Source organism: Sapajus apella, unplaced genomic scaffold, assembly GCF_009761245.1.
Source record: "Sapajus apella isolate SASKATOON/1434 unplaced genomic scaffold, GSC_monkey_1.0 scaffold21, whole genome shotgun sequence".
NCBI classification, from domain to species: Eukaryota; Metazoa; Chordata; class Mammalia; order Primates; family Cebidae; genus Sapajus; species Sapajus apella.
In genome coordinates this window covers 24,950,134-24,976,764 of record NW_022436961.1, presented here as the reverse complement: position 1 = coordinate 24,976,764, position 26,631 = coordinate 24,950,134, and the positions used below count along the sequence as shown (strand labels likewise).

At 41.8% G+C, this 26,631-nt stretch overlaps 1 protein-coding gene across 4 annotated transcripts in view; it reads right to left on the bottom strand.

Moving 5' to 3' along the window:
- Positions 1–26,631, bottom strand: part of PIWIL2 (piwi like RNA-mediated gene silencing 2) — a 78,250-nt gene that overhangs the window by 5,709 nt on the left and 45,910 nt on the right. Inside the window, exon 20 of one of the 4 annotated variants that reach the window (XM_032288473.1) lies at positions 17,096–17,530. The exons of the other annotated variants lie outside the window; for them this stretch is intronic. Coding sequence (XP_032144364.1) covers positions 17,465–17,530 — 66 coding nt within the window. The 3' untranslated portion in view covers positions 17,096–17,464. Of the gene's footprint in view, positions 1–17,095; positions 17,531–26,631 lie in introns of those variants that run through there. 4 annotated transcript variants of the gene reach the window in all.

Here is a 26,631-nt window from a genome sequence, read left to right as displayed (position 1 = left end):
AAAAAAAAAAAAAAAAAAAAGTGCTTAAGTTTAATTCCGTTTCTATTCTAGTGGAGTGTGGTTCATTCTAAGCTTGAAATTACCCTCAAAAACCTAAATTATGAGCTGGGTGCAGTGGCTCACACCTGTAATCCGAGCACTCTGGGAGGCCAAAGTGCGTGGATCACCTGAGGTCAGGAGTTCGAGATCACCCTGGCCAATATGGTGAAACTCCCATCTTTACTAAAAATACAAAAATTAGCTGGGCATGGTGGTGCACTCCTGTAGTCCCAGCTAATTGGAAGGCTGAGGCAGAATTGCTTGAACCTGGGAGGCTGAGGTGGCAGTCAGCCAAGACTGCGCTACTGCACTCCACCCTGGGTGACAGAACAAGACTCTGTCTCAAAAAAAGAACCCCAAAAAAACTAACTTATGAATTAGGTTTAGATATAAACAATATATATGTACGCACTGTTCCTTACAAGTTACTCTACATGAAAATGTGATTTCCAAGAACACTTTGAAGAAATCAACACTTAAATGTGGCACATATACACCACAGAATACTATGCAGCCATAAAAAACGATGAGTTTGTGTCCTTTGTAGGGACATGGATGAATCTGGAAACCATCATTCTCAGCAAACTGACACAAGAACAGAAAACCAAACACCTCATGTTTTCACTCATAGGTGGCTGTTGAACAATGAGAACACATAGACACAGGGGAGAGCATCACACACTGGTGTCTACTGGTAGGGGATAGGGGAGGGACAGTGGGGGGTGCGAAGGCTGGGAAGGGATAACACGGGGAGAAATGCCATGTATAGGTAACGAGGGGAAGGAAGCAGCAAACTACCTTGCCATGTATGTACCTATGCAACAATCCTGCATGATCTGCACATGTACCCCAGAACCTAAAGTGCAATAAAAAAAAAACACAAAAAAAACACAAAAAAACACTTAAAATCTCTTTGAAGTTTAAGTTCTGAGTTTCAATTTGTTTTTGGTTTTTTTTTGTTTTTTTTTTTTTGAGACGGAGTTTCACTCTTGTTACCCAGGCTGGAGTGCAATGGCGCGATCTCGGCTCACCGCAACCTCCACCTCCTGGGTTCAAGCAATTCTCCTGCCTCAGCCTCCTGAGTAGCTAGGATTACAGGCATGCACCACCATGCCCAGCTAATTTTTTGTATTTTTAGTAGAGACGGGGTTTCACCATGTTGACCAGGATGGTCTCAATCTCTTGACCTCGTGATCCACCCGCCTCGGCCTCCCAAAGTGTGTTTTTGAGACAGAGTATCGCACTGTCGCCCAGGCTGAAGCGCAGTGGCGTAATCTCGGCTCAGCTCACTGCAACCTCTGTCTCCCGGGTTCAAGTGATTCTCTTGCCTCAGCCTCCTAAGTAGCTGGACTACAGGCGCATGCCACCATGCCCAGCTAATTTTTGTATTTTTAGTAGAGACGGGGTTTCATCACGTTGCCCAGGATGGTCTCAATGTCTTGACCTTGTGATCCGTCCACCTCTCGCCTCCCAAAGTGCTGGGATTACAGGCATGAGCCACTGCACCCAGCCGTTTTTTTAAAACGAATTGAGGTCCCACTCTGTTGCTCAGGTTAGACTGCAGTGGTGTAATCACAGCCACTGCAGCTTCAAACTCCTAAGCTCAAGAGATCCTCCTGCCTCAGACTCTCAAGTAGCTGGAACTACACAGGTGCTTGCCACTATGCAGGTTAATTAAATTAATTATTATTATATATTTTTTTGAGACAGAGTCTTGCTCTGTCACCCAGGCTGGAGTGCAGTGACGTAATCTTGACTCAATGAAATCTCCACCTCCTGGGTTGAAGTGATGTTTGGTATTCAGCCTCCCAAGTAGTCAGGACTAGCTGGGACTATAGGTGTGCACCACCATGTCCGGCTAATTTTTATATTTTCAGTAGAGATGGGGTTTTGCCATGTTGGCCAGGTTGGTCTCAAACGCCTCACCTCAGGTCATCTGCCTACCTTCGCTTCCCAAAGTCCTGGGATTACAAGCGTGAACCACTGCACCCAGCCTTATTTAAAAACAGTTTTTAGAGATGGGGGTCTTACTATGTTGTCCAGGCTAGTCTCAAACTCCTGGCCTCAAGTAATACTCCCTCAGCCTCCAAAAGTGCTGAGATTACAGGAATGAGCCACCACTCTGGCCCAGAATTTCAAATAGTCTATTAATGACCCCTTTTCCTAAGAAGCTTCAAGCACTACATGTGCAAGTATGTAATTCATCTTTACACTCTCAGATTGCCCCAGTTTGTGGGACCTTTTCTTTTGGAGATGGGGTCTCACTCTGTTGCCCAAGCTGGAGTACAGTGCCACCATCGTGGCTCACTGCAACCTCCGCCTCCCAGGCTCAAGTCATCCCTCCTGCTTCAGCCTCCCGAGTAGCTCGGACTACAAGCATGTGTCACCATGCCTAGCAAATTTTTGTATGTTTTTGTAGAGATGGGGGTTCACCATGTCACTCATGCTAGTCTCGAACTCCTGGACTCTGCGATCTGCCTGCCTTGGCCTCCCAAAGTGCTGAGATTATAGGTGTGAGATACTGCATCTGGTCTATAGTACCTTTAGAACATTTTTTTTTTTTTTTTAGCTGTCTAGTATCTATTCCATCTTGTCTTGGTGAAAGCACTTGAATTTCCTTCTGCCCCCAACAAGATATAGCCCGACAGGACTATTAATCAACGTGCCCATACCCAGAGTTTCCCAATCTGTCAGTACTACTGACCTTTGTGGCTGGATAATTCTTCATTGTAGGGGGCTGTCCTGTGCACTGCAGAATCCACGTTTAGCATCATCCCTGGCCTCTATCCACTAAATGTCAGGAGCAATCTCTCACCCTTATAACTAAAAACGCCTCTATATATCACCACTAGGAGGACAAAATTGCTCCCAGTTGAGAATCACTGTACTAACCAAAGGATGGGTAGATGACTCAAGCCACACCAACCCACTGCTCCTCCCTTGCTCTCCATCTTGAGTAGAGAATGAAAAATGGCGGAGTCTGGCCCTTCAGTGGCAGTGCCTCGTCAGGACCCTGCTTCTGAAACCCCAGGAGTTAGCTTGAATCATGCCCATTTCCCAGCCTGGGTCCCCACCTTTGCAACAATTCTCTGAGCCTCTGCAGGATCTTGACAATTTCTATTCTGCTCAAGTTAGCAGTTCCCGTTAATTCCCAAAGACTCCCAGCTGATTCGCTGTGTTAGAAGGTAGGTAAACGCAAGAGCTCAGATCTGGAAGAAACCCTCATCTGATGCAAGAGCGAACAGAGAGTACACTAAATTTGGGGTCAGGAGACCTGGGACTGAGTCTGACTCTGCTACTCCTTTAGCTATGACCTTGAGGACTGAGTTTCTTCAGCTGGAAAGTGAAGAAAAATGATCACTTCACCTTCTTGTCAGGGTTGTTAAAAGGGATAAAGTAAAATTTTAATATGTACATACTGTATACAAAAGTTGAGACTGAGCTAGATAAAGGATATACAGATATCCCAAAGCACAAAGAAGGAACTTAATAAAGGCCCCGTACAGTGTGGCTCACGCCTGTAATCCCAGCACTTTGGGAGGCTGAGGCAGGTGGATCACTTGAGGTCAGGAGTTCGAGACCAGCCTGGCCAAAATGGTGAAATTCCATCTCTACTAAAAATACAAAAATAAGCCAGGCATGGTAACATGCACCTATCATCCCAGCTACTTGGGTGGCTGAGGCAAGAGAATTGCTTGAACCCAGGAGGCAGAGACTGCAGTGAGCAGAGATCGTACCTCTGAACTCCAGCCTGGGTGACAGGGTGAGATTCCATCTCAAAAAAAAAAAAAAGAAAAAAGAAAAATAGAAATCAAATTTGACTTTGGTAGTTACTAATATCACCTCCTTCTTTAACATTTGCCAACCAACCACGGAGTTCAAGGCACCACACTTGGACCTATGTAGGCCTCCAACAGAACTGAAAGACATAGTTCCAGGAATCAAGGAGCTGAAAAATCTAAAAACAGTCAACCATGTTAAGCTGTCTAGGTCATCTAGTCTATTTTCTTCATTTTTTAAGTTATAAACCTATGGTTGAGGGAGGAGTCAGAATACAAGACAAATCACAAGGCTGAAACATAAACTTTTTTTTTTCTTTTTTTGAGATAGGGTCTTGCTCTGTCACTCAACTTCCTGGGCTCAAGTGATCGTCCTGCCTCAGCCTCCTGAGCAGCTGGAACTATAAGTGTAGCGGGGACTACAGGCATGTGCCACCAAACCCGGCTAATTTTTTTATTTATAGTACAGATGAGGTCTCAATATGTTGCCCAAGTTGGAACTCCTAAATGTATGTTATAAAAACCACATCAGTGATCAGTAGCTACATGAAACAGTAAGTAATGAATGTTCTTGAAAGCAGGATTGTGCTTAGTAATCTCGGTATGCCTTAGCACTGGGCAGAGGGGCAAGGGTCAGGTAGGCAAAAAATATCCCTGAGTGTCTGAGATGTTTTTAAATGTGGCTCTACTCATTCACAGAACAAATACTTCATGTCCACTAGATATGAGCTGTTGCACTTATATCAGAAAATTAAAACATTATTATTTTTTTTTTCAGATGGTCTTGCTCAGTCACCCAGGCTGGAGTGCAATGGCATGATCTCAGCTGACTGCAACCTCCGCCTCCCAGGTTCAAGCGATTCTCCTGCCTCAGTGCCCCGAGTAGCTGGGACTACAGACACCCACCATCATGCCTGGCTCATTTTTGTATTTTGGTAGCAATGAGGTTTCATTATGTTGCCCAGGCTGGTCTCAAACTCCTGACCTCAGTGATCTGCCTTACTGCCTTGACTTCCCAAAGTGCCGGGACTACAGGCGAGGGCCACTGCACCCAGCTAAAACATTATTTTAATACTATTCAGATCCTCATGGAACTCAAATTAGAAAGGGGAGGTGGGGAGGCAGACATATAAAGTAAATGCCCTCAACATATTATAAATAACATAATAAAGATATAAATAAAATGCTATGGCAACAGAGGCATGTAAGAGATTTGTTCCTTGGAGGGAGAAGTGTGTCAGGAAAAGTCATAAAGAATGAGATGGCCAGGCACAGTGGCTCACACCTGTAGTCCCAGCACTTTGAGACACTGAGGTAGGTGGGTCAGGAGTTCAAGTGCAGCCTGGCCAACATGGTGAAACCCCGTCTCTACTAAAAATACAAAAATTAGCTGTGCATGATAGTGGGCACCTGTAATCCCAGCTACTCAGGAGGCTGAGGCAGGAGAATTGCTTGAACCAGAGAGGCACAGGCTGCAGTGAGCCGAGATCACACCACTGCACTACAGTCTGGGTGACAAGACAAGACTCCATCTCAAAAAAGAAAAATTCTGTTTATGTTAACGTGCTGAGTTTCCTTTTGTTTTTAAACAAGGTCTTGCTGTGGTGCCCCAGCTGGAGTGAAATGGTGTGATGATGGCTCACTGCACCCTTAACTTCCTGAGCTCAAGCAATCCTCCTATCTCAGCCTCCTGAATAGCTGAGACTAAAGGCATAAACTACTATGCCCAGCTAAATTTTTGTTTGTTTTGAAACGGAGTCTTGCCCTGTCACCCAGGCTGGAGTGCAATGGTGTGACCTCGGCTAACTGCAACCTCTGCCTCCAGGATTCAAGCGATTCTCCTGCCTCAGCCTCCTGAATAGCTGAAATTATAGGCATGCGCCACCACGCCTGGCTAAGTTTTTGTATCTTTAGTAGAGACGGGCTTTCAACATGTTGGCCAGGCTGGCCTTAAACTCCTGACCTGGTGATCCACCTGCCTCAGCCTCCCAAAGTGCTGGGATTATAGGTGTGAGCCACTGCACATGACCCACTTATATTATTTCAATTTCTGGCCATTATGAATAATGTTGCTATGAACATTTGTGTATAAGTTTTTGTGTGAACATGTTTTCAATTCCCTTGGGTACATAGCTAGAGAATTAGCCAGGCCTGGTGGCAGGCACCTGTAATCCCATGAGAGAATTGTTTTCAGTTCTCTTGGGTCATGTGGTAAATCTATGTTTAACTTTGATTTTTATTTTATTTTACACAAGCAGTCTGTTGCTCTGGCTGGAGTACTGTGGCTATTCACAGATGTCATCATTGCACACCACAGCCTGAAACTCCTGGGTTTGAGGGAGCCTCCCACCTTAAGAGTAGCTGGGACCACAGGCTTGCACCTCCAGGCCTGGCACGTTTAACTTTCTAAGGAACTGACCAACTGTTTTCCAAAACAGTGGCACCATTTTTCAATCTCATTAGCAGTGTATGAAGTTTCCAATTTCTCCACATCCTGGACGACACTTTTATTACTGGTCTTTTAAATTTTATTTTAGGATTGGGGATCCAAGATGGCTGATTAGGAGCAGCTCAGGATTGCAGCTCCCAGTGAAAGCGCAGAGGGTGAGTGGACGCTACGTTTCCAGACGGATTTTTATTGCCCACAGACCAGGAGATTCCCAGGCAGAGGAGCCCCACCGGTTGCCAGCGCAGCTGTTTTGGCCTGTGCGGCTGTTTTGTTGGTGCCCCAACGCGGTGGTTCTCCATACAAAATACACAGGTCTGGGCACCATTTTAATTGGAGATTGGAACTCCAGGAAAGCAGAGTCACCCATTCATCTGATTAAAAAGGGGACTGAAACAGGGAGCCAGGTCAGGAGATTCCTGGGCAAAAAAGCGCCACGAATCTCAGCCCCGCTGTTTCAGCCGGCACAGTGGGTCGCCGCACGGGAAATCACACAGATCCCGGTGCCTTTTCTTTTCTTTTTTATTTTTTTTGGGGTGGACGGAGTTTCGCTCTTGTTACCCAGGCTGGAGTGCAATGGCATGATCTCGGCTCACCGCAACCTCCGCCTCCTGGGTTCAGGCAATTCTCCTGCCTCAGCCTCCTGAGTCGCTGGGATTACAGGCACGCGCCACCATGCCCAGCTAATTTTTTGTATTTTTAGTAGAGACAGGGTTTCACCATGTTGACCAGGATGGTCTCGATCTCTTGACCTCATGATCCACCCACCTCGGCCTCCCAAAGTGCTGGGATTACAGGCTTGAGCCACTGCGCCCGGACTCCCCGGCGCCTTTTCAACAGGCGATTGGAACACCTGGGAGAGAGTTGACCATTCAACTACAAAAAAAGGCTCTGAGGCAGGGAGCCAGGTAATCAGGCTCGGCTGGTCCCACCCCCACAAAAAGACAGCAATCTGAAATGCTCTGGATTGAGAGTTTCACAGCAAGCACAGCTGAACCCGGGAAGGTCCAGCTCTGTGGAGGAGGGGCGTCCACCATTACAGAGGCACTCTACCACTACAGAGGTAGTCCGCCATTACTGAGGCAGCCCGCCACTACGGAGGTAGTCCGCCATTGCCAAGGCAGTCTGCCATTACAGAGAGAGTCTGCCATTACAGAGGTGGGCCACCATTGCTGAGGCAGTTCTAACTATACCCATATAAACAGGACTGCAGGGAAGTTCACAAGGCAGCTGGGTGGAGCCCACAGCAGCTCAGCAAAGCCTCTGCAGGCAGACAGTGACTAGGCTGCCTCCTTGCTGTGCAGGACAGCCCTGAAAAAAGACAGCAGCATAACAGAAACTCATAAATAAAGCCCTAACTCCCTGGGACACAGCACCAGGGAAAAAAAAAAGGGGTTTATGAGTTCTGCTGCAGCAGACTTAAAATGTACCTGCCCAGGAGCTCTGAATGAACAACAGGGCTCACAGCTCAGCACTTGAGCTCCGATAAATGACAAGGACAGACTGTCTCCTCAAGCAGCTCCCTGATCCCTGTATATCAAAAGAGTCACCTCATAAAGGAGAGCTCAGGCTGACATCTGGTGAGTATCCTTCTGGGACAAAGATAGCAGAAGAAGAAACTGGAAGCAACCCTTACTGTTCTGCAGCTGCTGCAGGTGATCCCCAGGCAAGCAGGGCCTGGAGTGGACCTCAGCAGTCCTACAGCAGAGGGGCCAGACTGTTAGAAGGAAAACTAAGAAACAGAAAGAAATAACTTCATCATCAACAAACTAGACGTCCACTCAGAGATCCAATCTGAAAGTCAACAACTTCAAAGATGACAGGTGGATAAATCCATAAAGATGGGAAGAAACCAGTGGAAAAAGGATGAAACCATCCAAAACCAGAACGCCTCTCCTCCTACAAGGGATCACAACTCCTCACCAGCAAGGGAACAAGGCTGGATGGAGAATGAGTGTGATGAATTGACAGAATCAGGCTTTAGAAGGTGGGTAGTAAGAAACTTTTGTGAGCTAAAAGAACATGTTCTAATCAAATGCAAAGAAACTAAGAACCTTGAAAAAAGATTTGATGAAATGCTAACGAGAATAGACAACTTAGAAAGGAATATAAGTGAACTGATGGAGCTAAAACACAACAGGAGAACTTCACGAAGCATACACACATTTCAACAGCTGAAGTGACCAAGCAGAAGAAAGGATATCAGAGGTCGAAGATCAACTCAATGAAATAAAATGAGAAGGCAAGATTAGAGAAAAAACGGTAAAAAGGAACGAACAAAGTCTCCAAGAAATATGGGACTATGTGAAAAGATCTAATCTACGTTTGATAGGTGTACCTGAATGTGATGGAGAGAATCAATCCAAGCTGGAAAATACTCTTCAGGATACTATCCATGAAAACTTCCCCAACCTAGCAAGGCAGGCCAATATTCAAGTCCAGGAAATACAGAGAACACCACAAAGATATTCCTTAAGAAGAGCGACCCCAAGGCACATAATCATCAGATTCACCAGGGTTGAAATGAAGGAGAAGATGCTAAGGGCAGACAGAGAGAAAGGTTGGGTTACCCACAAAGGGAAGCCCATCAGACTCACAGCAGATCTCTCAGCAGAAACCCTACAAGCCAGAAGAGAGTGGGGGCCAATATTCAACATCCTTAAAGAAAAGAACTTTCAACCCAGAATTTCATATCCAGCCAAACTAAGCTTCTTAAGTGAAGGAAAAATAAAATACTTTGCGAACAAGCAAGTACTCAGAGATTTCATCACCACCAGGCCTGCTTTACAAGAGCTCCTGAAAGAGGCACTAACCATAGAAAGGAACAACCAGTACAAGCCACTCCAAAAACATACCAAACGGTAAAGAGCATCAACATAATGAAGAAACTGCATCAACTAATGGGCAAAACAGCCAGCTAGCATCAAAATGGCAGTATCAAATTCACACATAACAATATTAACCCTAAATATAAATGGGCTAAATGCCCCAATCAAAAGACACAGACTGGCAAATTGGATAAAAAGCCAAAACCCATCAGTGTGCTGTATCCAGGAAACCCATCTCACATGGAAGGATACACAAAGGCTCAAAATAAAGGGACTGACGAAGATTTACCAAACAAATGGAGAGCAAAAAAAAGCAGGAGTTGCAATTCTCATCTCTGATAAAATAGACTTTAAACCAACAAAGATCAAAAGAGACAAAGGACATTACATAATGGTAAAAGGATCAATGCAACAAGAAGAGCTAACGATCCTAAATATCTACGCACCCAATACAGGAGCACCCAGACACATAAGGCAAGCTCTTAATGCCTTACAAAGAGACTTAGACTCCCACACAATAATAGTGGGAGACTTTAACACTTATTGTCAATATTAGACAGACCAACGAGACAGAAAATTAACAAGGATATCCAGAACTTGAACTCAGACCTGGACCAAGCAAACCTAATAGACATCTGCAGAACTCTCTACCCCAAATCCACAGAATATACATTCTTCTCACCACTGCATCGCACCTACTCTAAAATTGACCACATAATTGGAAGTAAATCACGCCTCAGCAAATGCAAAAGAACAGAAATCATAAGAAACAGTCTCTCACACCACAGTGCAATCAAGTTAGAACTCAGAATTCAGAAACTAACTCAGAACTGCACAGCTTCATGGAAACTGAACAACTGGCTCTTGAATGCTGACTGGATAAACAATGAAATGAAGGCGGAAATAAAGATTTTCTTTGAAACCAATGAGAACGGAGACACAACATACCAGAATCTCTGGGACACATTTAAAACAGTCTCTACAGGAAAATATATAGCAATAAATGCCCACATGAGAAGGAAGGAGAGATCTAAAATTGACACCCTATCATCAAAATTGAAAGAGCTAGAGGAGCAAGATCAAAAAACCTGGCAGAAGTCAAGAAATAACTGAGATCAGAGCAGAACGGAATGAGATAGAGACACAAAAAACCCTTCAAAAAAATCAATAAATCCAGGAGCTGTTTTTTCAAAAAGATCAACAAAATAGACAGACCACTGGCCAAATTAATAAAAAAGAAAAGAGAGAAAAATCAAATAGATGCAATAAAAAACAATAAAGGGGATATCACCACAAATTCCACAGAAATTCAAACCTTCATCAGAGATTATTACAAAACACTCTATGCACATAAACTAGTAAACCTATAAGAAATGGAAAAAGTCCTGGACACTTGCATCCCCCCAAGCCTAAACCAAGAAGAATTCGAAACCCTGAATAGACCAATAACAAGATCTGACATTGAGGCAGCAATTAAGACCCTACCACCTAAAAAAAGCCCAGGTCCAGATAGGTTCACAGCTGAATTCTACCAGACATACAAAGAGGAGCTGGTATCATTCCTTCTGAAACTATTCCAAATAATCCAAAAAGAGGGAATCCTTCCCAAATCATTTTATGAGACCAACATCATCCTGATACCAAAACCTGGCAGAGACTCAGCAAGAAAAGAAAACTTCAGGCCAATATCCATGATGAACATAGATGCAAAAATCTTCAATAAAATAAGGGCCAGCCGACTGCAACAGCACATCAAAAAGCTTATCTACCATGATCAAGTGGGATTCATCCTGGGGATGCAAGGCTGGTTCAACATACACAAGTCTATAAACATAATTCACCACATAAACAGAACCAAAGACAAAAACCACATGATTATCTCAATTGATGCAGAGAAGGCCTTTGACAAAATTCAACAGCGCTTTATGCTAAAAAACCTCAATAAACTAGGTATTGATGGAACGTATCTCAAAATAATAAAAGCTATTTACGACAAACCAACAGCCAGTATCATACTGAATGGGTAAAAACTGGAAGCATTTCCTTAGAAATCTGGCACTAGACAAGGATGCCCTCTCTCACCACTCCTATTCAATATAGTACTGGAAGTTCTAGCCAGAGCAATCAGGCAAGGAAAAGAAATAAAGGGTATTCAAACAGGATAGGAGGAAGTCAAATTGTCCCTATTTGCAGACGACACGATTGTGTATCTAGAAGACCCCATTGTCTCAGCCCAAAATCTCCTGAAACTGATAAGCAACTTCAGCAAAGTCTCAGGATACAAAATCAATGTGCAAAAGTCACAAGCATTCCTATACACCAATAACAGACTTAAAGAGAGACAAATCAAGAACAAACTGCCATTCACAACTGCTACAAAGAGAATAAAATACCTAGGAATATAACTAACAAGGAACGTAAAGGACCTTTTAAAGGAGAACTACAAACCACTGCTCAATGAAATAAGAGAGGATACAAACAGATGGAGAAACATTCCATGTTCATGGTTAGGAAGAATCAATATCGTGAAAATGGCCATATCATCCAAAGTAATTTACAGATTCAACACTATCCCCATCAAGCTACCAACAACCTTCTTCACAGAACTGGAAAAAACCACCTTAAACTTCATATGGAACCAAAAGAGAGCCCGCATAGACAAGTCAATTCTAAGCAAAAAGAACAAAGCGGGAGGCATCACACTACCAGACTTCAAACTACACTACAAGGCTACAGTAATCAAAACAGCATGGTACTGGTACCAAAACAGACATACAAACCAATGGAACAGAATAGAGACCTCAGAGGCAACACAACATATCTACAACCATCTGATCTTTGACAGACCTGACAAAAACAAGCAATGGGGAAAGGATTCCTGTTTAATAAATGGTGTTGGGAAAACTGGCTAGCCATGTGCAGAAAGCAGAAACTGGACCCCTTCCTGACACCTTACACTAAAATTAACTCCAGATGGATTAAAGACTTAAAACATAAGACCTAACACCATAAAAACCCTAGAAGAAAATCTAGGCAAAACCATTCAGGAGATAGGCATAGGCAAGGACTTCATGACCAAAACACCAAAAGCATTGGCAACAAAAGCCAAAATAGACAAATGGGACCTAACCAAACTCCATAGCTTCTGGATGGCAAAAGAAACAGTGAATGGAGTGAACTGGCAACCAACAGAATGGGAAAAAATTTTTGCAGTCTACCCATCTGACAAAGGGCTGATATCCAGAATTTACAAAGAACTAAAACAGATTTACAAGAAAAAAACAAACAAGCCCATTCAAAAGTGGGCAAAGGATATGAACAGACACTTTACAAAAGAAGACAGGCATGAGGCCAACAAACATATGAAAAAATGCTCATCATCACTGGTCATTAGAGAAATGCAAATCAAAACTACATTGAGATACAATCTCACACCATTTAGAATGGTGGTCATTAAAAAATCTGGAGACAACAGATGCTGGAGAGGATGTGGAGAAAGAGGAACACTTTTACACTGTTGATGGGAGTGCAAATTATTTCAACCATTGTGGAAGACAGTGTGGCGATTCCTCAAGGACCTAGAAACAGAAATTCCATTTGACCCAGCAACCCCATTACTGGGTATATATCCAAAGGATTATAAATTGTTCTACTATAAGGACACGTCCACACGAATGTTCATTGCAGCACAGTTTTCAATAGCAAAGACCTGGAACCAACCCAAATGCCCATCAATGATAGACTGGACAGTGAAAATGTGGCACATATACACCATGGAATATTATGCAGCCATCAAAAACAATGAGTTCGTGTCCTTTGTAGGGACATGGATGAACCTGGAAACCATCATTCTCAGCAAACTGACACAAGAACAGAAAATCAAACACTGCACGTTCTCACTCACAGGCGGGTGTTGAACAATGAGAACACATGGACACAGGGAGCAGAGCACCACACACTGGGGTCTGTTGGGGGGAAATAGGGAAGGGACAGCGGGAGGTGAGGAGTTGGGGAGAGAGAGCATGGGGAGAAATGCCAGATATAGGTGAAGGGGAGGAAGGCAGCAAATCACACTGCCATGTGTGTACCTATGCAACAATCTTGCATGTTCTTCACATGTACCCCAAAACCTAAAATGCAATAAAAAAAATTTTTTTAATCTTAATTTTAACGGTCTTGCTCTGTTGCCAAGGCTGGATGCAGTGGCACGATCACGGCTCACTGCAGCCTTGAGCCCCTGGGCTCAAGCCATCTTCCCACTTCAGCCTCCTGAGTACCTGGGACCACATCTGTGCAGCACCAGGCCCAAATAATTTATTTTCATTTTTTATTTTTGTAGACATAAGGGTCTCCCTATGTAGCTCAGGCAGTCTCAAACCCCTGGGCTCAAGCAAACACAGGTATGAGCCACCATGCCTGGCCTCTTTTAAATTTCAGACATCCTTGTGCATATGATGTGGTACCTCATTGTGTATCTGTATGTTTTTAAATCAAGATACTTTTTTTGAGACAGTTTTACCCTTGTCACCCAGGCTGGGGTACAATGGTGCAAACTTGGCTCACTGCAACCTCCGCCTCCCAGGTTCAAGGGATTCTTCTGCCTCTCAAGTAGCTGGGATTACAGGCATGCACCACCACACCTGGCTAATTTTGTATTTTTAGTAGAGATGGGGTTTCTCCATGTTGGTCAGGCTGGTCTCAAACTCCTGACCTCAGGTGATCGGCCCGCCTCAGCCCCAACAAAGTGCTAGGATTACAGGCATGAGCCATCGCGCCTAGCCTTAAAAGCCTATTTTTAGAGGAATTTTTAAGTTTACAGAAAAAACCTGAGGCCACAGTACAGAGTTACCATACACCCTCTTCCCCTCAACACGTAAACTGTTTCCCCTTTTATCATTATATTGCATTACCATATGTTTGTCACAACTGATGACCAAATGTTGATACAGTATTATTAACTATAGTCCACTGTTCACTGTTTTTGTACAGTTCTATGGGTTTTGACAAATGTATGTTATCTACTCAACATTACAGTATCATACAGAACAGTTTCACTGCCCTAAAAATCCCCGGTGCCACCTATTCCTTTCTGTCCCTCCCAAACCCTTATTACTGTCCCCACATTTGTGCCTTTTCTAGAATGCCAATTTTCATATATAGCCTTTTCAGACTACCATCTTTCATTGAGCAACATATATTTTTAAGATTCCTCCATGTCTTTTCATGGCTTAAAGGCTTATTTCTTTTAACAGAATTAATATTCCATTGTCTGGATGCATGACAGTTTACCCACTCACTAAGGACAGCTTCTCTGTTTCCAAGTTCTGGCAATAACGAATAAAGTTGCTCTAAACATTCACATGCAAGTTTCTGTGTCGGCATGTTTTCAACTTGGGAAAATATCTAGGAGTGTGATTGCTGTATGTGTATGTAAGTGCATATTTAGTTTAGTAATTAGCTGCCAAACTGTTTTCGAAAGTGGTTGTACCATTTTGCATTCTCACCAGCAATGAACGAGCATTCCTGTGGCTCTACAGCCTCACCAGCATTTGGCATTACCAGTTTTTGAATTCTAGCCATTTATAGGTGTATAGTGGTATCTCACTGTTTTAATTTGCAGTTCCCTAAGGGCATGTCATATTGACCATCTGCTTGCATGCTCATTTGCCATCTGTTTATCTACTCTTTGGTGAGATGTCTGTTAAGGTCTTTTGCTCATTTTCTAATTGGGTTATTCATTTTCTTACTGTTGAGTTTTAAGAGTCCTGTGTATGCTTTATAACAGTACTTTATCGGATATGTGTTTTACAAATATTTCCTCCTAATCCATGGCTTGTTGTTTCATTCTCTTAACAGTGTTTTCCGGAAGTTTTTAATTTTGATGAAGTCCACCTTATCATTTTTTCCTTTTGTGAGCTGTGGCTTTTGGTATCGTATCTAAAAAATAATCACCAAGCCCAAAGCCACCTAGATTTTCTGTTAGCTTCTAGAAGTTTTAGAGTTTTGCATTTTAAACATAGGTCTATAATTTGTTTCAATTTTTTGCAAAAGTCGTGTGGTCTATATAGTTTTTTGCATTGAGATGGCCACTTGTTCCAGTACCATTTTTTTAAAAGACCACCGTTTTTCTACTTACTTGTTTTTGTTCCTTTATCAAAAATCACTTGACTATATTTGCGTGGTCTATTTCTGGGCCCTCTATCCTATTCCATTTATCTATCTGGCCATCTTTCGTCAATACCACGCAATCTTGATTACCGTACTTTTTCCAGTAAGTCTTTAGACTGGGCAGTATCAGACCTCTGCAGTATTGTGTTGGCTATCCTGTGTCTTTACCTCTCCATACAAACCTTAGAATCAGTTTGTTGATAACTACAAAATAACTTGCTGGGATTCTGAGTATGACTGTGTTGAATCTAGCAATCAAAATTGGGAAGAACTAATGTCCTAATGATACTGGGTCTTCCTATCAATGAATACAGACTCTCTCTCCATTATTTAGATATTCTTTGATTTTTTTTCCAACAGTTTTCCATGTGTACATCTTGTATGTAATTTGGTAGACTGAAGCCAAAGTATTCCATTTTTTTCTGCTAATAACAATGTTTATTATCTCAAATTTCAAATTCCAATTGTTCATTGCTGGTACACAGGAAAGAAACTGAGTTTTTTTTTTTTTTTTTTAAAGCAATAGACTTTTGTATAAATGTGTATCCTGTGACCTCGCAATTCTCACTTACTAGTTCTAGCAGAGTTTTTTTGTTGGTTTATTGGGATTTTCTACATAGACAATCATGCTATCTGCAAATACAGGTAGTTTTCTTTTCTCCTTCCCAATTTGCAAGGCTTTCATTTCCTTTTCTTACTGGATTAACTAGGACTTCCAGCATCAAGTTAAGAGTGGTGATAAAGAACATCTTTATAACATCACATAGTTTTTCACAATTAAGTGTGACGCTTGCGGTAGGGTTTTTGCAGATTTTAAAAATCATATCGATGAAGTTAATTTTTGTATATTGTGTGAAGCAGAGCTTCAGTGTCATTCTCGTGTATGTGGATATCCAGCAGTCCCAGTACCACTTCTTGAAAACAGTTTTTCCCCCACTGAATGGCAGACTTGTTGAAAATCAGTTAACCAGCTTTAGGCACATGGGTTTCTTTTTGGACTCTCACTTTCACTTCACTGATCTGAGACTTAGCTCAATGCTACGACCACACTCTTGTTTATCTCTGTGGCAAGTTCTGAAATCAGAAACTGTGAGCCTCTCTACTTTGTTCTTCTAAAGATGATTTTGACTATTTTGTTTTTGCATTTCCATATACATTTGAACATCTGCTATCCACTCTTGCAAAAAAATGTTACTTTTGCAATGGATCTTGTTGCATTTGTATATTCACATTTGGAGAGCTAAACCAAAGTACTCCACTGTTTTCTGCTTATAAGTGTTGTTTATTTATTTTTGAAATGGAGTCTCACTCTGTCACCCAGGCTGGAATGCAGTGACACGATCTCAGCTCACTGCAATCTCTGCCTCCCAGGTTCAAGCGATTCTCTTGTCTCAGCCTCCCTAGTAGCTGGGATTACAGGCACACACCACCATGCCCAGTTGTTTTTTGCGTTTTCAGTAGAGATGGGGTTTCACCACATAGGCCAGGCTGGTTTCAAATTCCTGACCCTCAGATGATCTGCCCACCTCAGCCTCCTAAAGTGCTGGAATTACAGGTGTGAACCACCATACCCAGCCATAAATGTTTTTAATTTCAAATTTCAATTGTTCATTGCTGGCACATAGGAAAGGAACTGACTTTTAAGCGACTGACTTTTGTGTAATAACTGCATCCTGCAACCTTGCAATTCCTGCTTACTAGTTCTAGCAGGTTTTGTTGTTGATGTTGGTTCCTTGGGATTTTTTACACAATCACCCGAACTGCAAACAAAGATAGTTTTCTTTTCTCCTTCCCAATATTGCATCTTAACAATATTGTCTTCCATTCCATAAACATGAGATGTCTTTCCCTTTATTTAGATCTTCAATTTCTTTAACAATGCTCTGTCATTTCCAGTATGTCTAGCAACTTGTTAAATTTTTTCCTACATAGCTTATTTTTTATGCTATATAAATTGTTTTCTATATTCCATTTTTGGATGGATCATTGCTAGTGTATGGAAATACAACTGATTATTATATATTGATCTCGTATCCTCAACCTTGCTGCCCTCATTTATTAGCTCTAATTGGGGGGTGGGGCGTGTGTGTACTCTTTAGAATTTTCTATATATAAGCTCCTTTCATCTACAAACAGAGTTGTACTTCTTTTCCAGTCTGGATCCTTCTGCAGTTTTCTTATGATGGTTTTGTTTGGTTTTAGTATCAGGGTAATACTAACCACCCCTCATAGTATAAGCAGGGAAGTGTTCCTCCTATTTGGGGGGAAGTCTGTAAAAACAGAGCAAAACAAAACCGATTTCTTATTTAAATGTATGGTCTAATTCTGAAATTTCAGTTATTTTGTGTCTTTCCACAGATCTGTCCATTTAGGGTATCTAATTTGTTGGTATATAGCTGTTCATTCTCTTATAATCCCTTTATTTCTGTAAGACCAGTAGCAATGTTACCTCTTTCATTCCTGATCTTAGTTATCAGATTCTTCTATTTTTTGTAAGTGGTCTAAGCTAAAGGTTGTCAATTTTATTCCCTCAAAGAACCAACTTTTGGCTTCATTGTTTTTCTAGTCTTCATTTATTTATGCTCTAATCTCTACTAGAGTTATTTTAGAAACAGGGTCTTACTACGTTACCCAAACTGGTCTTGAACTCCTGGGCTCAAGTGATCTTCCACCTCAGCCTCCGGAGTTCCTGTAACTACGGGCGTGAGCCACTGTGCTGAGCTCTCTAATGGGTATTATCTCCTTCCTTCTCCTTGTTTTGGGTTTAGTTTGTTGTTCTTTTCTAGTTCCTTAAGGTCAGAGCTAGTTTGTTTTGAGATCTTTCTTACTTTAAAATATAGTTGTTTATAGCTGTGAATTTCCCTCTAAGCGCTGCTTTACTTACATCCATAAATTTTGATATGTTGTGTTTTTGTTTTCATTCATCTCCCAAGTATTTCCTAATTTCCCTTTTAATTTCTTCTTTGAGCCACTGGTTATTTTGGAGTCAGTCTTGTTTAATTTCCATGTATCTGTGAATTTCCCAAATTTCCTTTATTCATTTCAATTTTCATTCTATTGTGGGTTGAGAATATATTTTGTAAGATTAAAGTCATTTTAGAATTTATTGAGCCTTGTTTTATAGCCTATCATGGAGAAGGGTGCCACGTACATAAAAAGAACGTTTATTTGCTTGCTGGGTGGAGTGTCCTATAGACGTCTATTAGGTACTGTTGGATCACAGAGTTGTGCAAACCTTCCATTTCCTTGTTGATCCTCTAACTGTTATATCTAAGACTGAACATAAAGTTTTGAAGACTCAAATTATTGCTGAATTGCCTATTTCTCCCTTTAATTATGTCAGCTTTTGTTTCCTGTATTTTTTGGATCTCTACTGTTAGGTGCACATATAATTGTTATGTCTTTTCATGGATGGACTCTTTTGCTATTACAAAATGTCATTCCTTGTCTGTACTAACAAGTGTTATCTAAAAGTCTATTTTGTCTGAGGCCAGGCACAGTGGCTGATGCCTGTAATCCCAACCCTTTGGGAGGCCAAGGCAGGGGGATCACTTAAGGCCAGTAATTCGTGACTAGCCTGGCCATCATGGTGAAACTCCGTCTCTACTGAAAATACAAAAACAAATTAGCTGGGTGTGGTGGTGTGCACCTGTATCCAGGCTACTTGGGAGGCTGAGGCAGGAGAATGGCTTGAACCCAGGAGGCGGAGGCTGCAGTGAGCTGAGATCGCACCACCGCACTCCAGCCTGGGAAACAAGATCAAAACTTTGTCTCCAAAAAAAAAAAAATTTTTTTTTAAGTTAGCAGTCATGGTGGTGTGTGCCTGTAGTCCTACCTACTCAGGAGGCTGAGGTGGGAGAATCACCTGAGTGCAGGGAGGTCACCACTGCAGTGAACCATGATCAGGCCACCACACTCCACCCTGGGGGACAGAGCAAGGCTCTGTCTCTGTCTCAAAAACACAAATAAAATAAAATTTACAATAATCTCATTTGCTTGGTTAACACAAAGTTATTCTGGTAATACATAAACACTTTGCTCTCATGTGGCTCCATTTCCTCCCATCTCCTTTGTGTCTTTATTATTATACAAATTACATCTTTACACACTGCATGCACATCCAGCTACATTTACAATTATTGCTTTATTTACTTGTCTCTTCATCAGAGAGAAGAAAAATTACTAGCAAAAATACACTGTGGCTGTCTTTTATATTTATCTATGTAGTTATTTATTCAGTGATACTTATTTCTTAATGGGAATCCAAGTTACCATCTAGGTGTCACTTCATTTCAGTGTAAAGTTCTCCCTTTAGCATTTCTTGTAGGACAGGTCTACTAGTGACAAATTCTCCTGCCTTTTGTTTATTTGGGAGTATCTTAATTCCTTTTTTAAAAAAAGATATAATTCATATATGATAAAATTTATTATTTTGAAGGGTAAATTCAGTAGTTTTTAGTGTATTCCCAACGTCATGTACCTGTCAAAATTATCAAATTTTGTATTTTCTTTTTGATTTTTTTGAGATGGAGTCTGGCTCTGTCACCCAGGCTAGAGGACAGTGACACAACCTTAGCTCCCTCAACCTCTGCCTCCTGGGTTAAAGCAATTCTCCTGCCTCAGCTTCCCAAGTAGCTGGGGCTACAGGTGCCTGCCATCATGCCCAGCTAATTTTTATATTTTTAGTAGAGACAGGGTTTCACTACAGGTGTGAGCCACTGCACCTGGCCCCAAATTTTGTGTTTTCATCACTTTAAAAAGCCTCCCAAAGTGCTGGGATTACAGGTGTGTAACCAGGGTGAGGCGCAGTGGTTCACACCTGTAATCCCAGCACTTTGGGAGGCCAAGGTAGGTGAATCACCTGAGGTCAGGTGTTTGAGACCAGCCTGGCTAACATGATGAAACCCTGTCTGTATTAAAAATACAAAAGAATTAGCTGGGCATGGTGGCAGGTGCCTGTAATCCCAATTACTTGGGAGTCTGAGGCATGAGAATCACTTGAACCTTTGAGGCGGAAGTTTCAGTGAGCTGAGATCATGCCACTGCACTGCAGCCTGGGCAATGAGTAAAACTGTCTCAAAAAAAAAAAAAAGAACCTTGTACCCATTAGTAGTTCCTCCTCATTCTTGCCCTTCCTTCTCATTGTCTGGAAACCACTAATCATCTCATCTGTTTCTATGAATCTGAGCTATGATTCATATGCTATAATTCACTGAATTAAAGTATATAACTCAGTGTTTTTTATTATATTCACATACATGTGTAACCACCACCGCAGTCAATTTTATAACATTTTCATCACCTCACAAAGAAACAACCCCCCCTTTTTTTTTTCTGAGACAGAGGCTTGCTCTGCTGCCCAGAATGGAGTGCAGTGGCATGATCTCGACTCACTCATTGCAACCTCCTCCTCCTGGGTTCAAGCGATTCTCCTGCCTCAGCCACCTGAGTAGCTGGGATTACAGGTGCCTGCCACCATACCCAGCTAATTTTTGTATTTTTAGTAGAGACAGGTTTTCACCATGTTGGTCAGGCTGGTCTCAAACTTCTGACCTTGTGATCCATGTGCATGGGACTCTTAAAGTGCTGGGATTACAGGCGTAAGCCACCGCGCCCCTCCTCTTCTTGAGATAGAGTTTCGCTCTTGTTGCCAAGGCTGGAGTACAATGGCGTGATCTCCACTCACTGCAACCTCCGCCTCCCAGGTTCAAGCGATTCTCCTGCCTCAGCCTCCTGAGTAGCTGGGAGTCACACATCACTACATCTGGCTAATTTTGTATTTTTAGTAAAGATGGGCTTTCTCCATGTTGGTCAGGCTGCTCTTGGAACTCTTGACCTCAGGTGACCCGCCCGTCCCGGCCTCCCAAAGTGCTGGGATTACAGGTGTGAGCCACCATGCCCAGCAGAAATCTCATACTTTTTAGTACTAATCACCACCGTATCCATACTCCAGTTCCTTCCTTGATAGAAGGAACTTCCTGTTTCTATAGATGTTTGTGTTCGAACTTTTTTTTTTTTTGAGATGGAGTTTTGTTGTTATTGCCCAGGCTCGAGTGCAATGGCGCAATCTCAGCTCACCGCAACCTCCGCCTCCTGGGTTCAAGCGATTCTCTTGACTCAGCCTCCTGAGTAGGTGGGATTACATGCATGAGCCACCACGCTGGCCTAATTTTGTAGTTTTAGTAGAGATGGGGTTTCTCCATGTTGGTCAGGCTGGGCTTGAACTCCTGACCTCAGGTGATCCACCCGTCCCGGCCTCCCAAAGTGCTGGGATTACAGGCGTGAGCCACCGCTCCCAGCATGCGTGTTCCTTTTTTTAAAATGAGTGCTGGCCAGATGTGGTGGCTTATGCCTTTAATCCAGCACTTTGGAATCTGAGGCAGGCGGATCATGAGGTCAGGAGTTCAAGACCAGCCTGGCCAATATGGTGAAACCCTATCTCTACTAAAAATACAAAAATTAGCCGGGCATGGTGGGGAGCACCTGTAATCCCAGCTACTCAGGAGGCTAAGGCAGGAGAATCAGTTAAACCAGAAGATGGAGGTTAAAGTGAGCCAAGATTGTGCCACTGCATTCCAGCCTGGGCAACAAAGCACGACTCAGTCACTAAAAAAAAAAAAAAAAAAAAAAGAGTGCCAAACATGATATTTACAATATGTTAATAAAGATAATGTGCGGCCTGGATTTTGTTTTCTTTTTGAGAGAAGGTCTCCCCCTGTTGCCCAGGCTAGAGTGCACAGTGCAATCACCACTCACTGCAGCCTTGATCTTCCAGGCTCAAGCAATCATCCTGCCTCAGACTCCCAAGTAGCTCGGACCACAGGTGCACACCACCACATCTGGCTCACTTTTTCTATTTTTTGTAGAGACAGGGTTTCAATATGTTGCCCAGGCTGGTCTTGAACTCCTGGCTCAAGCGATCTGCCCACCTTGGTCTCCCAAAGTGTTGGGATTACAGGCGTGAGCCTGTAATGGAACTGCATGTAATTCCATGTCTGGATGAAATAACATTTTTCTTACCAGAAGATTTAGGTCTGTTTCTTCTGTGTGCCTGGGGTATTAGCATTCTGAGAAGCCTGGGAACACTAGTGCTCTGGATCATCATATCCAGTTGTAGGATTTAAAATAATTCAAAGGTAAGTGGTAGTTTACCGTAAGTAGTTTACCATAGTTCACCCTTATTGCTAGGGTATAGCCCTTTAGGACCCCAAACCAAAATGATGGAGGCTCTCTAGTATCATCCATCCTCAGTGGGTTCTAGATTCGAATCACTGCCTGCCTAGAAAACTGCTGGACGGTCAAAATCACTCCTCAGAAAATACTTCTTGAATGGCAAAATAAAGACCTCCAAAAATCTATGCCAATAAGAAATCAATAAGAACACTGGAAAAATGGTCAAAATGAACCTTTTAGAACTGGGGAAACTAACCACAGGTTTGTAACAATCTAAATAGCATTTATCCAAGAAAATCAGCTGAATCTCGGTAAGAACAAAGAACTCTGTAGTGCTTTATTTGCGCTATGGCTTTCCCCTCTCTCCAGCTCTGCAGTAATGTGACACTATGGTAACTGTGAAAATCACCCAGTAGTCACTGGAGGGGAAAGAGAGAGTCAAGGTATGTAAAGACATCTCTGTCCAATTGTCAGCTGATCATAAACTAAAGGGAGAGACTTCAGTGACTGAACAGAGTTCGCATTACAGAGATTACAGATATAGGCCAGGAAAACCACTAAACAAGCAGTAACAATAACAATCCCTGAGAGTGTAGTTCAGATCTGCAGAGCTGCCATATTATATTATTTTAAATTTCCTGTTTTTTTGTTTTTTCTTTTTTGAGATGGAGTTTCACTCTTGTTGCCCAGGCTGGAGTGCAATGGCGTGATCTTGGCTCACTGCAACCTCAGCCTCCTGGGTTCAAGCGATTCTCCTGCCTCAGCATCCTGAGTAGCTGGGATTACAGGTGCCCACCACCATACCCGGCTAATTTTTTTATTTTTAGCAGAGACGAGGTTTCACCATGTTGGCCAGGCTGATCTCGAGCTCCTGACCTCAGGTGATCCACCTGCTTCAGCCTCCCAAAGTGCTGGGATTACTGGCATGAGCCACTGCGCCTGGCTTAAATTTTCCAGTTTTCAACAAAGAATTATGATGCTTGCCAAGAAACAGAAAAGTGGGACACATTTGCATGGGGAAAAAAAGTCAACAGAAACTGTCCTGGAGGAGGCCCAGCCATTGGTCCTATAGACACAGTCTTTATATCAACTATTTTAAATACTGTTCAAAGAACTAAAGGAAACCGTGTCTTAAGACCTTAAGGAAAGAATGAGAATGTGTCTCACCAAATAAAGACTATCAATAAAGATAAGAAATTACAAGAAAGAACCAAATAGAAATTCAGGAGTCGGAAAGTGTAGTAACTGCAACAAAAAATTCACTAGAGGTGTTTAACAGCAGATTTAAGAAAGGAGAGAAATAATCTGCAAACTAGAAGTGATGTCACAGTTCAGATTATATCCAGTATGAGAAAGAAAAAGAAAAAAGAAAGAAAATGAAGACAGCTACTGAAACCTGGGAGACACCACCAAGCATACCACACCATCATACAAATATTTGCTGTCTCAAAAGAAGAACAAGACTAAGGGTCAAAAAGAATATCTGGAGAAATATTTAACATAAAGTCCCCAAATTTGAGAAAAAACATTAACTGACATATCCCCAAAGCCCAAGGAACACCAGGCAGGATAAATTCAAAGCTGACCTGCAACATCAGCTATCCCCTGAGTCTCCAATCTATTGGTTCATCCTGCAGATTTTGAACTTGCCAGCCTCCATAACCGTGTGAGTCAATTTGTTAAAATAATCTATATACATGCTCACACCCTATCAGTTCAGTTTCTCTGGGGAATGCTAACACAGAATTAGCACCAAGAAAGTGGGAGAGAATAGAACTATACAGAAACAAAGTTTTTATATATTGTTGCTATAGTCTGAATGTGTATCCCTGCCAAATCTCACTGAGATGTGATTCCCAGTATCAGAGGTGGAGCATGGTGGGAGGTGTTTGGCTTATGGGGCAGACCCCTCAGAAATGGCTTGGACCATTCCCTGGTGATAAGTGAGCTCTTGCTCTGAGTTCACACAAGATTTGGTCATTTAAAATATGTACCACCTTCTCTTCTGTCTCTCTCTCTCTCTCGCTCTCTCTCACTTCCTCCTGCTTTCAACATGCAATGTGCCTGCTTTTGCTTCACCTTCCACCATGACTGTAAGTTTCCTGAGGCCTCCCTAGCAGCTGAGTGGATGCCAGCATTATGCTTCCTGTAAAGCCTGCAGAACCATGAGCCAATTAAACCTCTTTTCTTTATAAATTAACCAGTCTCAGATATCTCTTTATAGCAATGCAAGAACGGCATGACACAACTATGAAAATTAATTTGGCATTAATCTGAACAAGACTGTTGTAAGTTTATACACAGAAAAATCATCCGGTAAAATCCAACATACTTTCATCATAAAAAATACTCAGCAAATTAGGAGCAGAAGGAAACTTTCTTAACATGATAGAGGAAATTTATTAAAAACTCACAGCTAAGATCATACACAATGGTGAAAAACTGAAACCTTTGCCTCTGCTATCAGGAAAAACACAAAGATGCCGATTTTAGCACTGCTATTCAATAGCATAATAGAAATCATAGCCATAACAAGGAAGAAAAGAAAATAAACTAAGCAAATTAAGAAAGAAAAGGAAATAAAAAGAATTCAAATTGAAAAGAAGAATCCATTTCCATATACAAATGACATTATTTTGCATCTAGAAAATCCCAAAGAAGAAGAAAAAAAAAAAACTACTAGAGCTCATAACCACATTCAGCAAGGTTACACGTACATGATCAACACACAAAAACAGTTGTGTTTCTATACACCAGCAATGAACAATCCAAAAATGAAATTAAAATTATTCCATTTACAATGGCATCCAAAAGAATAAAATATATAGGAATAAACTTAACCAGAGGTAAAGGACTTATACATGGAAACTATAAAATGATGCTCAAAGAAATTAGAGAAGATCTAAATAAATAGAAAGACATCCTGTGTCCATATGCTGAAAGACAGTATTATTTAGATGATAATACTCTTCAAAGTAATCTAGAAATCCAATACAATCCCTATGAAAGTTTCAATGGCCTTTTTTCTTTTTTTGCAGAAATAAAAAAGCCTTCTCTCAAATTCATATACAATTCCAAGGGGGCACTGAATGGCCAAAACAATACTAAAAAAAGAAAAATAAAGTTGGAAGACTCACACTCTCAAATTCCAAAACTTATTATAAAGCAACAATAATCAAAACAGTGCGGTACTGGCATAAAATGAGACACAGAATAGAATTAACAGTCCAGAAATAAACCCAAACATCTATGACCAACTGATTTTCGAACAGGGTGCCAAGACTTCTCAATGGGGAAAAGAACTGTCTCTCACAAATGGTGCTATGATAAGTAGATATCCAGATGCAAAAGAAAAAAACTGGATCCCACCTTACTTTGCATAACTCAAATCTGTGACTTATATGTAAATGAGTTTAAAAGGGTAAAATTGTTAGGAAAAAAATATACGGGACAAGCCTTCATGATCTTGGATTTGGCAATGAATTCGTAGACTGAACACCAAATGCATGAGGAACAAAAGATACAAGAGAAAAACTGCATGTTATCGAAATTTAAAATTTTCGTGCATGAGAGACCATTATTAAGCAAGTGAAAACGTATAGAATGGGGGGAGATATCTGTAATCATACATCAGATAAAGTGTATAGTTTCCAGAATATTTTTAAAACTCCTATAGCTCAACAACAAAAAAACAACCCAGTTTTTAAATGGGCAAAGGCTCTGAATGACACAATACACCAACAAGCAACAAGCACAAGAGGGATGTTCAACATCACTGGTCATTAAGGAATGCAAGTCAGAACCATAGTGAGATACTTCACAACAGTGATTATTAAAAAAACAAAACAAAACAGAAAAGGCCAGGCGTGGTGTCTCACACCTCATGCCTGTAATCCCAGCACTTTGGAAGGCTGAGGTGGGTAGATCACGTGAGGTCAGGAGTTTGAGACCAGCCTGGCCAACATGGTGAAATCCCATCTCTGCTAAAAAAATACAAAAATTAGCTGGGTATGGTAGTGTGCACCTGTAATCTCAGCTTCTTGGGATGGTGAGACAGGAGAATCACTTGAACCCAGGAGGCAAAGGTTGCAGTGAGCAGAGACCGTACCACTGCGGGTGACAGAGCAAGACTCTATCTCAAAAAAAAAAAAAAAAAAAAGAGAGAAAGTTAAAAAACCAGAAAATAGCCATTGTTGGT